General features: G+C 40.7%; 1 protein-coding gene across 1 annotated transcript; it reads right to left on the bottom strand.

Moving 5' to 3' along the window:
• Positions 1–417: 417 nt before the first annotated feature.
• LOC145950582 (uncharacterized) lies at positions 418–1,488 on the bottom strand. The gene has a single exon (XM_083061685.1). It carries the CDS (start codon positions 1,486–1,488, stop codon positions 418–420), a length of 1,071 nt encoding a protein of 356 aa, XP_082917811.1.
• Between the last annotated feature and the right edge of the window lie 12,729 nt (positions 1,489–14,217).

Below are 14,217 nucleotides of genomic sequence, written 5' to 3'. Positions count from 1 at the left end.
TCAAAACATCCCAGAGGGGTGAGCTCGTTGACAAAGTCGGCCAGGTGTTGCGACTTGATGGTGCCTCTTGGCTTGAAAGCCACATCAAACTCTGAGAGTTCTACCGATCACGCCATCATTCGGCCGACAATCTCTAGCTTCTGGAGGACCTTTGCGATCGGGCAATCGGTTCGGACAACTACCCTGTGACTCTAGAAGTACTGCCTCAACTAGCGGGCGGTGTAGATGAGGCTTAAGGCCACTTTTTCCAACAATTGGCAGCGCCGTTCAGCATCTTGCAACGTCCGGCTGATAAAGTATACGGGTTGTTGATGACCTTGGTTTTCTTGTACCAGGACGACACTTACAGAATAGCTTGATACGGCCAGGTAAACAATCATGTCGAGGCCGCCAATCGGTTTGGAGAGTATAGGAGGCTCATAAGTGCCTCCGTTGCACCGACGAGGATGAGCCACCACCAGCGAATTCGCCGGCTATGGTGTTAATGACTCGCCGAGGCTTTGTTGAAGGCTCCTCTTCTCTCCTATCTCTTGACCGACTGCGTTCCCTGTATGAGTGTGTTTCTACTCTTCTCTGCTCGGGCTGATCATGCCATCGTGACCGATCGGCGTATCGGGATGAGTTCGGACGGTCTACGAAGCCCTGCAGCTGCCCCTGCTTGATTAAATCTTCAATTTTGTCTTTCAAGGCCGAGCATTCCTCTGTCGAATGCCCTCGATTGTGATGGTATCTGCAAGACTTTGTTGTATCGGCCCTGGGAGGGGTCGAAGCTCGTTTCGGGACTGCTAGTACTTTTAAGGCCAATGCTTGTTCTAGTATGGCCGATCTGCTAGTATTGAGCGGCGTATATTGCGAGTACCTCGGCCCACGAGGAGGCTTCTCGCGGGGAATCATCTCTTTCAGACGGCTCCGAAAATTATTCTCGGTCGGCTTGTCAGGTTTTGCCGCCACCTCCGCTCGAGCTTGGTTACGAAAGTCAGCTAATTCTTCTATCTGCATGTACTTGTCGGCTCGCCGACGCAAGTCATCCATGTCGGTGGGAGGTTTCTTGCAAATGTTGTTGGCAAAGGGCCCAGGTTTCAAGGCGGTGGTGAGGTGGTGCAGAGCCACTGCAGGGTTCAGATCTCGGATTTCGAGCGCCGCTTTGTTGAACCGGCTCATGAATGCCCGAAGGGATTCCTTTTTCTCCTGACGGATACTAACTAACGCCAAAGAGGTCAACTGGTGGGGTCGGCTTGAGGCAAATTGAATAGTGAACTGGGAAGCTAATGTGTTGAACGAGTCGATCGAGTTAGCAGGAAGCCGAGTGAACCAGCTCAGCGCTCGCCCATTCAATGACGTTGGAAAGATTCGGCACAATGCAACGTCATCAGTAGTGCTCAAAGTAACTTGAGTTAAGAACACATCCACGTGTTCATCTGGGTCGGTTTTACCATCGTACTTGTCGAGTGGCAGGGACTTCCAATGGTCAAGAAGTGAAGACTGCATGATGTTTGGGGTGAAGGGGTGTTGGTGTGCTTCAGCCGGCACGGGGTGTATCGGCCGGCCGACCGAAGCATGGGCACCTGGGGCAGCAACAAAGGTGTGAGGGATGGAGGTGTGATGGCCGAGTGAGTGAAACGACCCCTGAGTGTGGGTCTGATGAGATTTTTTCGCAAACCCACCACTTGGCAAGTGAACCAAGTTTCGAAGTAGTATTCAAATATCGTCCTCAGGGATTTGAGTGTTTAGTAATTCTTGCTCTAATGATTTAAATTAGAGTGTTTTTATAATTGCAAATGAGTAAAGACAGAGTAGAACAACACAATAAAATAAACGTAGTAAAGACAATGATTAAGAAACAAGGATTGGTTCAGAAGTACTTGCTAACTCGTAGATCTTCTTAAAATAAATACGATTCTAATTTCATTATTTCCACGTTCATTAAGTAATCCAACAAGATTCCTCAAGGTTGAATCCTAAAGTCATTAAGCTCAAAACATGATTCCTCTATGTTTTAAGTTTAACACTTCGCATTAAGAACAAAGACTTGAACAATGTGACTAACCAAATCAAGTCTATTCCTAGAACAAGAAATGATTAGGTGCAAGATTCAGTTCGGGTTTTCGAAAACGTTTTCCAATTGGATTCAAAAGCCAAAAATCATACAACGGGTGATCAAGCCGATATAAGCATTAAGGGAAGAATCAAACACAAATAATGAGATCAAAATGCATATATTTAAGAAGAAGAAGAGTTAGTAGTTACATCCAACCAATCCTTAAGGAGTTTAGCCACACATGGCCATTACAGGATCAAAGAGTGAAAAGAAGAAATTACAAAGTAAAGGATGAAGAAATGGAGTTGATCTTCGTTCCCAAAGGATTCAGTTTCCAAATCTTTGTTCTCCCTTCGTTCTTTCCTCTTCACGTGCTCTTCTCTCTGTTTTTCTCCCTCTGGTACGTGATGCCCTGTTTCTTCTTTTTCTCCCCTTTTATATGAGCTTCAAAACAGGGCCAAAAAGTGACTTTTACTCCCACGGCTGCAGCTGTAGATCCACGGTTATAGCTGTGGAGAGTCCTTCAGGGTGAAGAAACCTCCAAAGCCATAGTTGTGGTTCCACAGCAATAGATGTGGCAACTCCTTCAAGCTTAAGGAACCTCCAGCGCTGCAGCTGTGAAGCCACAGCTATGGCTGTGGAGCCACAGCTATGGCTGTGGATCTCTGGAGTATTTGCTAGGTTCTGGGTACTCCATGACTTTAGCTTTGAGTTCACAGCTTTAACATCAACTCTCTGGAGCTTCAAATTGTATTTCAGATTTTCACAGCTCGAGCTCCAGATCCACAGCTATAGCTTCAAGTCTCTGGAACAAAAAATGAGCATTCCAGATTTCCACAGCTATAGCTGCAGAACCACAGCTATAGCTGCAAGTTTCTGACCTTCACAATTTCTCCCCAGATTTCCACAGCTCGAGCTCCAGATCCACAGCTATGGCTGTGGATCTCTGCCTTCCTAAAAAACCTGCAAAAAATGAGGAAATTCCTTAAGATTTTCCTACTACTCCTATACTCTTTTAGTATAACTTGATTCTTTAAATAAAGGGGGGTAAATTAACATATATAATATCTACAATTACCAAAAAGAGTACCAAAAGTTGAGTGCAAATCATGCATAAAAGACACTCAACAACTACCCCAACTTAATCTTTTGTTGGTCCCCAACAAGATACCAATCAAAAACCAAAAAGGTCACTTCCTACCATGAGATTTCTTTTGTATCAACAATAGGTAAACACTCAATCAATTCACCATCACAAACCAATTTCTACTCACTGAGGTGCCCACAACAACAATCATGCCCAACCACAAAAATTGCAAGGCAAATCATAGCATGAACATTACAAACCAATATCTGAACATACTCTCTCAACAATGGCTCTCCAGGGTGAGTGTTTCTCTCAAGTCCATTCATCATTTCTATGAACATAAGCATTGATATCATCTCTTCAGTACTACACTTTGAGAGAAAATTAAGGATCACAAGGACTTTTTTTTTTTTTTGAAGGTTGACGGTTGACTGAGGCTTGGTTAACAAAGGAGTGTGGTTTTTCAAATTAACAGGGTTAAAACTCAAGAGAGTAAAATGAACATGAACCAAACACTCCATCTTGCTCACTCTAAATATTCAACTCCAACCAGATCTCTCAGCCCAAATTCTTCCTCTAATTACACACCCTCTTTCCTTAAGATTCTCTGCCTAGATTTCAAGAGGCCCCTCTCTCTTTTAAGACTATTTATACAGGTGCTTGCTTATTTTGCTTTTGATTTGATTCTTTGATTTTTTTGATTTTTTTTTTTTTTTTTTTTTGAGTATATGATACTGATAGAATGAGACTAACAAGCACACTTGAATTTGAACAGTGAAAATGATGGAGGGGTGACTCTTCCCTTCAACTTTGCATTAGTTTAATTTCACCACTTCCTCTCAACTTGGCAATTTTTTTACCAACTACCCCAACTTAATCTCCAATTCATTTTCATTTACTCTCAAGAGTTTGGTTAGGGTGATGAGTTGGTATTTGGGAAAGGTTTAGGGTTATTTGAAGGTTAAGGCTCAAACAAGTTTTAAAGGATGGATTCAATTATGGATGACTGTTTGGCTTTAGGCTTAAAAAGATTTCAGTTATTTACAATGGAATGCCTTGATCCTGTCCAAAACTTTCTCACAAGAGCAATCATTCAAGACTCAACCAATGCAAACACATATGCTATGATGATGGCTCTCAAAGTATAAGTGTATATGATAGATGCACTGTTTAGTCTCTCTCACTCACCAGCTTGGCTAAATGTTCAACTACTGATTTTTCATGCCATGCTAATCAAATAACTCACAACTTCATGATCAAGCAAATTGGAAGAGTACAACCTCAAAGCAAGTCTCAAAACAAACCATTTTAAGGTGAATCAAAAGATGTGTTTTCACTTTTTGTTGATCAAAAAGCCATCTCATTTACTACCTTTCAAAAATGATTTTCAATTTTCCCTTTTTTTTTTGATGATTGTTAATTCACAAAAAGTATATAAACCACCAGATAGTCCAAACAATTAACAAAATAGAAACTAAAACAACTGGAATTTAAAATGACTGGAATTTGAAATTGCATAAATTTAAAGTGGAACTCCTCTTTCTCAGAATGAGGGTGACAACAACCCTCCATCCTCTCCTTTTCATCATTGCCTGCTCATGCTCCTGCTCCCCACCATGAAGTTGTTCGCCTTGATCTCCTTGATCTCCACCCCCTCCAAAAAATATAGGACTGTCCCCAGGCCACTTCAAATGGTGGTGGTGGGGTTGGTGCATCTGAGATTTTATGAGTGGCTTCAGAGCCTCTGCCTGAACCGCCACCTCTTGAACGAACTATCTGAAAATTTGACAACCAATTCTTACAACCAAGTTAATCCACAGATTGATCATACAAACAAAACACAATTCTTCGTGGGGCATAAGGAATGATCAATAAACATTCTAACATGTGAAGCACTAAAGTTATTTCAAAGCCACCAATGAACAAGCAAATATTTTTTTTTTTTAGCTCCAATGATCAACCAAGCACAATGATTTTACACTTTACATAAGAACACGTATTCACTCAAGCATTTAACCAAACACGTGGTGGACATGAGAAAGAAAAGCCAAATGCATGTGAATTCTTGTCATGCAAGGTTCAAAATTCTTCACAAAATGGAACATTTCAGTGACCACCTTTTTCAAGGCTTTGATTGTGTTCAAATCAAAAACTTTTCTCATTCAGGCATTTCTTCGAACACAAAACAGGCAAAAAATGTGAATGCTTATGCATGTTCACGTTGAGAACTCAAACACCCAAAATCATGCTTTTCACATTTGTGTATTTCCAAATCAATCAAAAAGCTCAGAAATGATGTTAGATTATGAAAAAGGGTTCAAAGAAATGAAGCACTTACAACCACTTCCATGCAACGAAGAAAAGAGAAGAGAAAAGTGAAGACTTTACCTTATAAGTCTAGCCAAAGGTGAATGCTTTGATGTTTCAGTGTGGAATGACTAACGAAAAAGGGAACCTTGATGTCTAAGATTGGAAACTTTATAGAGAGAATGTGAGGAGGAAGATGAAGAGTGGGGAGATTGAGGGTTTTCAAGAGTGGAGGAAGAGAGAAATGAAGAGGTGGAGGGAGGGGTTTCGTTTTTGAAACTGACCCAAGACTATCCAAAGCTTCTCATTTAACTTAGAAAAATGGCTCCAAAGGGTTGGCGCTTCAGCTGTGAAAGCTAGCGCTTGAGCGTTGGAGTTGGCGCTAAGGCTGTGAGTGCCAGCGCTGGAGTTGAAGCTCTAAAGAAATGGCAGAGAGTTGGCGCTATGGCCGTGTCTCTTGGCGCTACAGCGCTGGGAATTGCATATGCCATTGAGCTAAGATAGCAACATGGCGCCATGGCTGTGAGAGTTAGAGCTTGAGCGTTGGCGTTGACATGCAACAGAGACTTGGCACTAAGGCCGTGGAGACTGGCGCTAGAGCTGTGGTAAATGGTTATACACTTGTGATCAACCCGAGAGTTGGCGCTAAGGCCGTGGAGACTGGCGCTAGAGCTGTGGTAAATGGTTATACACTTGTGATCAACCCGAGAGTTGGCGCTAAGGCCGTGAGAACCAGCGCTGTAGCGCTAAAATCAATTTAACAAGAGTGAACTCCAGAAAGTTGGAGCTAAGGCCGTGGATCTTGATGCTTCAGCTGTGGAACTTATCATGCAAACTGGCTCAAACAGAAACTTGGCACCTTAGCTGTGGGAGCTAGCGCTGCAGCGTCAAGACTTGGAATTGATTTCTGAACTGAACATCATTGCCACTCAAATTCCCAAAGATCTTTCATGAGTTGAGGGAATAGAAAACTATCTTAAAGCACATGAATATTCCATTCAATTGACATAGAGCTTAAAATCCTATTGAATCCCCCTGATTACCTCTCAACTCTCAAAATTGCCAGTTATCAAAGTAGCATTTTATACCCTATGACCTTACAACAAAAAATTATAACCTTCAAACCACGAAAATTATGAATGCAGCACCAAAACACATCACCAACATATACTATATTATACTAAGCATCACTATCATAAAGCTCAATACAGTGCAAAATGAACAATCACAACACGAAACTCAAAATACTGCAACCAACTATAAACTTAAACAAGATTATATTCTCTAATACTAACACAAAAACACAAACAGAACTTAAACCAGTTCAGTAATGTTAACACATTCCAAACATGCCAATCATCAAGCAACATTCATACTGAAATTCAGCAACGCTATGAACAAAAACTCTAAACTACTACTCACTATTCAAACTAAAGCTGAGAATCTAAAAATAGAAATTAAAACAGAACATGCTAATTTAATGTCTTTAGCTTGACAATCCTGTTTGCTCATGACTCCTTCAAATGTGTGCTGGTAGTGAATCTCTCAACCTCACCACCCAAATAATGCTTGAGCCTCTGACCATTAACTAACCAAGTCCTTCCATAGACAGGGTCTTCAAGTTCAATGACTCCATATGATCTGACAGATTTAACTGAGAAAGGACCTGACCACTTAGATTTGAGCTTCCCAGGGAAAAGTTTCAACCTGGAATTGAACAGTAATACTTGTTGGCCAGGTTGGAAGTTCCTGTTCAGAATCTTCTTGTCATGGTATATCTTGGCTTTGTGCTTGTAAGACTTAGAGGACTCATAAGCTTTCAATCTCCTTTCTTCCCATTCATGCAATTGAAGCTTTCTTTTCTCCCCTGCTGCCTTCAAATCATAATTTAAGGCCTTCAAAGCCCAAAATTCTTTATGTTCCAATCCCACTGGCAGATGACAAGCTTTACCAATGACCTTTTCCAATTCTTCGTTAGAGATAGGCAAAGCCTTCTCTAGTGGCGATGAGCTCTTGAAATCATTTTGAGTTTCCAAGTACGCATCATCTAATACATCAATTCTAAAGCAATCTTTGTTGCCTTTTGGAAACTTCGTTGTTTCAAATACATTGAAACTCACTTCCTCATCTTGGACCCTCACCTTCAGCTTTCCTTCATCCATGTCAATGATAACTCGAGCTGTCTTCATAAAGGGTCTGCCCAATATCAAAGGAACTTCTACATCCTCTTCCATATCTATGACTACGAAATCAACCGGAAACATGAACTTATCAACCTTCACGATCATATCTTCCACTATACCATGTGGAAGCTTAATGGATCTGTTTGCCAACTGTAGGGTCATTCTTGTAGGTCTCACTTCCACTTCTCCTATCTTCTTCAGCATGGATAAAGGCATCAAGTTAATACTGGCTCCAAGGTCTAAAAGTGCCTTACCCACTAATAGATTACCAATTGATACAGGGAGAGTGAAACTGCCTGGATCTCTGGACTTCTGAGGTAGAGACTTCTGTATAATAGCACTGCATCCTGCCTCAAGCTCCACAGTTTCTTCTTCAAGAATTCTTCTCTTCTTAGTCAAGAGATCCTTTATGAACCGAACATAAGTAGGCATTTGTTCCATGGCTTCAGTGAAGGGAATATTTATCTGAAGCTTCTTAATGATGTCCAGAAACCTTACAAATTATCTTTCTTTCTCTTTCTTAGATGGGGCATGAGGGTAAGGTAAGTCTTTAATAGGAACAGTGGAAATGACTTCCTTGCCCTTATTTTTATTTTTCTCCTTCTTTACTCCATTCTTCTCTTTTATTTTCTCACTATCTACACCCTCATTTTTATTTTTTTCTCCCTCATTCTTCTCAATCTCCTCCTCAACCGCCTTCAGTTTACTATTTTCTTCCTTATTATCAGCACCCTCATTGTCACCACTCACCCCAATATCACTACCAACTACCTTCCCACTTCTTGTTGTTATGGCTTGGCAATACTCCTTGGGGTTGGTCTTGGTGTTGGATGAAAATGGGCCTTTAGACATGTCAGCTAATTGTTTAGCTAGCTGACCCACCTACACCTCCAAATTCTTGATGGAAGCTTCAGTGTTTTTCTGGTTGTTCATAGATACCTGCATGAACTAGTTCAGAGTCTCCTCCAATTTACTGGTTCTTTCATGTATAGAGGGATAAGCAAGTTGATGTTGCTGTTGTTGTTGTGGGGGCCTATTGGATGGCCCAACTTCATTCCTCCATCCATATCCCTTGTTGTTATTGTTTCCCCAACCTTGATTCCCCTGCATATAATTATTAGTATTATAATTATGGGAATTAAAATTACCTCCTTCCGGTTGGTTACCCACATAGTTGACCTCTTCTTCATTTGAAGTTTCAGAACAGTGACCATTGGGATGATCTCCCCCACAAAAATCACACTTTAAATAAGAATTTGATTGAGCTGGGGAGGAAGCAATGGCATGAAGATGCTGTGGTATTTTGGCCATCTGCTTAGTCAGTGCTTCAATCTGTTGAGATAGCAGCTTGTTCTGAGCAAGGATTGCATCATTAGTACTGAGATCAAGAACTCCTCTTTTATAAGATTGATGTCTCCCATGCTCTGCTTGGTGATCAGAAGATGCCAAAGATTCTATAATTTGAGTAGCTTCTTCTGGGCTCACAGTCATCATGGTGCCACCAACTGCTGCATCCAATAACATCTTCACCTCAGGCTTGATTCCATTAACAAAGAAATTGAGTTGAGCTATATCTTCAAACCCATGGTTAGGACATTTTCTGAGCAATGACTTAAATCTTTCCGAGGCTTCACAAAATGGTTCATCTGCACCTTGCCTGAAAGTAGTAATTTCTGACTTGGCCTTAATATACTTGGATGAAGGATAAAATCTATTCACAAACTTGTTTTCCACATCACCCCATCTTGTCAAACTTTGATTCAGGTGAGATTGTAACCAAACTTTAGCTTTTCCTGTTAGAGAAAATGGAAACAACCTCAAGTATACAACTTCCTCATCACCTTCAGGAATTCCCATTGTTCCACATAGCTCATAAAAATTTGACAGGTGTGAGTATGGGTCCTCATGATCAAGGCCAGCAAATTGTTGTGAGCTAACCAAAGTAAGGAAGGCAGGCTTCATCTCCATGGCTCTAGAAGTATTTGGAGCTGCAATGCTAGAGAAATTCCTAGGACCATGTTGTTGTGCATAATCACCTAGGGTCCTTCTAGGAGGCCTAGCTGGTCCATGTCCACCATTATGAGGGCTTGTTCCTTCTTCAGCCATTTCTGTTTCAAGGAATGGTTGATTTGATGAGGTAGAAGAACTTGGAAGATCTTGCTGTTGTTTTTGGAGTCTCTCTAACTGTTAAGCCTTCTTGTCCTACTATTGTTTCTCCTTGCCGTTCTTTCAATTTCAGGATCAAAATGCAATTCTTCGACTGGAGTTTTCCCTCGCATACAAATTTAAGAAGTCTGCACAGGAAGGTGAGTCCACAAAACACAACAAGACAAATATCTCTATATATTATAAGTATTCACAAAATAATTTACAAAATTACAAAATCACAAGACTAAGAATTACTAAATAGCACCAAATCCCCGGCAACGGCGCCAGAAACTTGATGAAGGCTTTTTCGCAAACCCACCACTTGGCAAGTGAACCAAGTTTCGAAGTAGTATTCAAATATCTTCCTCAGGGATTTGAGTGTTTAGTAATTCTTGCTCTAATGATTTAAATGAGAACGTTGTTATAATTGCAAATGAGTAAAGACAGAGTAAAACAACACAATAAAATAAACGTAGTAAAGATAATGATTAAGAAACAAGGATTGGTTCAGAAGTACTTGCTAACTCGTAGATCTTCTTAAAATAAATGCGATTCTAATTTCATTATTTCCACGTTCATTAAGTAATCCAACAAGATTCCTCAAGGTTGAATCCTAAAGTCATTAAGCTCAAAACATGATTCCTCTATGTTTTAAGTTTAACACTTCGCATTAAGAACAAAGACTTGAACAATGTGACTAACCAAATCAAGTCTATTCCTAGAACAAGAAATGATTAGGTGCAAGATTCAGTTCTGTAACGACCCACCCTAGGCCGTCACATCAATAACCAACCAAAATAAAATAATATAAAATAAAGAAAATAGAGCAAAAGCCAGCTACGCTAGAGTGTAATTATACAATAACATATAAATTGTTTCCGAAATATATAATATAATCTTCTATAGCAGAGTCATCATCCTTAGTAAAGTTATACAGTAATCCAAAAAGATAATATAATTACAATGTCATGAAATCATCAAAATAAGACACCCTAGGTGCTGGTCAAGCTCTAAACCTAGCCACTTCTCAAAGCAGTTATCCAAAAGACTCCTTGTTATCCCAAAGCCTCATACCTGATCTGCTCCCCCACATAGTGAGATCATCACAGTCCACATCACATGGAAACATAAGGGTTAGCACATATAAAACCAATCATAGTACATCATAATAAAATATCATTAAACAAATATTTATCCACAGTATTTATCCAGACCAACAAGTCATTTTCAAGCTAAATATAGACCAACCCAAAATATAATGTATACACGTCCATGCCAATGTATACATATTTTATGATAATAAAATAATCCATAACCAATGTATACAATCCATACCATATGTATACATATTCCATATCCAAAACAAAGTCACACCACTGTATAATCCATGATGTAACCAACACATCCAAACCAAATGTTGGCCTCAACACCATCCAAACCAAGTGTTGATACGGTGAAACATGTCAGCAACCCATGTCCCACGCCTAACCTCTCATGGAAAATATACAGTTGGATTACGTCGTCACGTAACCCTGGTGGGGCCACCTCATCCATCGGTATGACTCGGCCTAGACCCATACCGGTAGCAAATAGAATACTTAGAGGAGTACTTCAGAATCCACCTAACATCTGAAGTGGTTTATTATATAACCTTTGGAAAAGTTCCACATTGGAATCCTCACCATGGGATTCCCAAATTTCATATTTTTCCAAAGATTATATCCTGATCTCACCAAGAGATCTATCCATACCATAACCTTACTCCTTTAAGTCCTATTTACTTTTCCAAACCACATACACATAGCATATTCCATAATTAAACATAACCATAACCATGCCAATTTGTCAATATAATAATAATATAAATAATTAAATATCCAAAACAACCATCAATTGATCCAAATTATATTATGTGAAATGAAAATCTCCACATAAAATAGCATATTAAAATTATACTATTCCTATCATGCTCATACGCACTAGATTAATTTTATAAGCACTACCCTTACTTGGATAAACCTGAACTGAAATTCGGGCAGAACCTTCTCCTCTTTCTTGCTTAAACAAGAACCGAAACTCGGGCAGAATCTCCACCTCTCCCTCCTCTTTTCTCTCCCCTGGCAGAACCTCCTCTACTGGATTCCTCTTTCTCTCTCCTCTTTTCTTTTCTCCTCCCCTCTTTTTCTTTCTCTCTCCCTCCTCTTTCTCTCTCTAGAATTCTCTTCTCTCCAGTTATATTTTTTTTTCACCCCCCTGCCTCCTATTTATAGGCAACCAGAGTCACCCGGAACGGCCCGTATTGAATTCGGAACGGCCCGTTCCGAATCTTTCAAATGTACGCAAATTTTTAAACTGGAACGGCCCGTTCCAAAATCGGAACGGCCCGTTCCCAAAAAGCAGAACGGCCCGTTCTAAAATCAGAACGGCCCGTTCCGATACTCATCCAGAACAGCCCGTTCTCCCTCCGGAATGGCCCGTTCCAAAGTCAGAACGGCCCGTTCTGGACCCGTTCTCACTAAAAAAAAGTTAGTATAATTTTTAAGCTTGGAACGGCCCGTTTTGCTTTTGGAACGGCCCGTTCCAAGTTTCCAAAACACCCCTTAAAATTTTTTTTAAAATTGCGAAAATGCCATCAGTAATAAAATTACAAGAATACCCCTATACCTTTATAAAATTTACGAAAATGCCATTGATAATTAATAATAATAAAAATGGGTATTACAAGTTCGAGTTTTCGAAAACGTTTTCCAACTGGATTCAAAAGCCAAAAATCATACAACGGGTGATCAAGCCGATATAAGCATTAAGGGAAGAATCAAGCACAAATAATGAGATCAAAATGCATATATTTAAGAAGAAGAAGAGTTAGTAGTCACATCCAACCAATCCTTAAGGAGTTTAGCCACACATGGCCATTACAGGATCAAAGAGTGAAAAGAAGAAATTATAAAGTAAAGGATGAAGAAATGGAGTTGATCTTCGTTCCCAAAGGATTCAGCTTCCAAATCTTTGTTCTCCCTTCGTTCTTTCCTCTTCACGTGATCTTCTATCTGTTTTTCTCCCACTGGTACGTGATGCCCTATTTCTCCTTTTTCCCCCTTTTATATGAGCTTCAAAACAGGGCCAAAAAGTGACTTTTACTCCCACGGCTGCAGCTGTAGATCCATGGCTATAGCTGTGGAGAGTCCTTCAGGGTGAAGAAACCTCCAAAGCCATAGCTGTGGTTCCACAGCTATAGCTGTGGCAACTCCTTCAAGCTTAAGGAACCTCCAGCGCTGCAGCTGTGAAGCCACAGCTATGGCTGTGGATCTCTGGAGTTTTTGCTGGGTCTTGGGTACTCCATGGCTTTAGCTTTGAGTTCACAGCTTTAGCTTCAACTCTCTGGAGCTTCAAATTGTATTTCATATTTCCACAGCTCGAGCTCCAGATCCACAGCTATAGCTTCAAGTCTCTGGAACAAAAAATGAGCATTCCAGATTTCCACAACTATAGCTGCAGAACCACAGCTATAGTTGCAAGTTTCTGACCTTCACAATTTCTCCCCAGATTTTCACAGCTCGAGCTCCAGATCCACAGCTATGGCTGTGGATCTCTGCCTTCCTAAAAAACCTGCAAAAAATGAGGAAATTCCTTAAGATTTTGCTACTACTCCTCTACTCTTTTAGTATAACTTGATTCTTTAAATAAAGGGGGGTAAATTAACATATATAATATCTACAATTACCAAAAAGAGTACCAAAAGTTGAGTGCAAATCATGCATAAAAGACACTCAACAGGGTCGTCTCAGAAGGTTTCCATGAGGGATCCCGGTACTGGTTTTTGAGGGCGGCATTCTCTTCTTGCAACGCAGCCATCTCGTCAGCATCTTTCTCCTGTTGCTGCTTCATGGCATCCATTTCTTCTTTCATTTGGCGTACCATATCAGTCAAGTTTGTCTCCTCTACTGTCTCGGCATTGTCTGCCCCAGACCGGTGCTCATCTTCAGACTGGTGGTCTTCAACGTTAGTTCTTCTTGTCTTTGCCATAATGATTCTTCAAAAGTCTCTTCACAGCTATCGGTTCGGCCCCACGGTGGGCCCCAAAATGTACCTGTCTAAGGGCACACTCAATCTTCAGGGAGGTGAGGGGCTGAACGAGAGCTTCAGGTGGATACCTCGGAGGGGGGAGGTACCTGCAAAAGGCACTCCGACGCTCAAGTCAGGACAAGCACGATTTTCTAGGGTAATAAATGAACAGTGACGTACCTCGTTATAAGTGACCTATTTATACTACCTTTGATGGGCCCTGTCAGTGGTGGGCCTCTTCTGAAGTTTACCAAATTAGGTAATATGACGCTAATCGGCTGATTACGTCTTAATCATGTGTTTGTCCTTGTTAACCGTGATTATTGTCGTAGTCCTTGCTTTATCCTTCGGCTCATTGCCGAGCCGATAAGTAAAGTCTTGGGGTGTTG

This window comes from Cajanus cajan, chromosome 8, assembly GCF_000230855.2.
Source record: "Cajanus cajan strain Asha chromosome 8, NIPB_CcT2T_4, whole genome shotgun sequence".
NCBI classification, from domain to species: domain Eukaryota; kingdom Viridiplantae; phylum Streptophyta; class Magnoliopsida; order Fabales; family Fabaceae; genus Cajanus; species Cajanus cajan.
This window is presented reverse-complemented; position numbering and strand designations above follow the sequence as displayed.

Excerpts from the sequence above, each read along its gene's own strand:
- LOC145950582 (XM_083061685.1), bottom strand. The coding sequence starts at position 1,488 with ATGCAGTCTTCACTTCTTGACCATTGGAAGTCCCTGCCACTCGACAAG.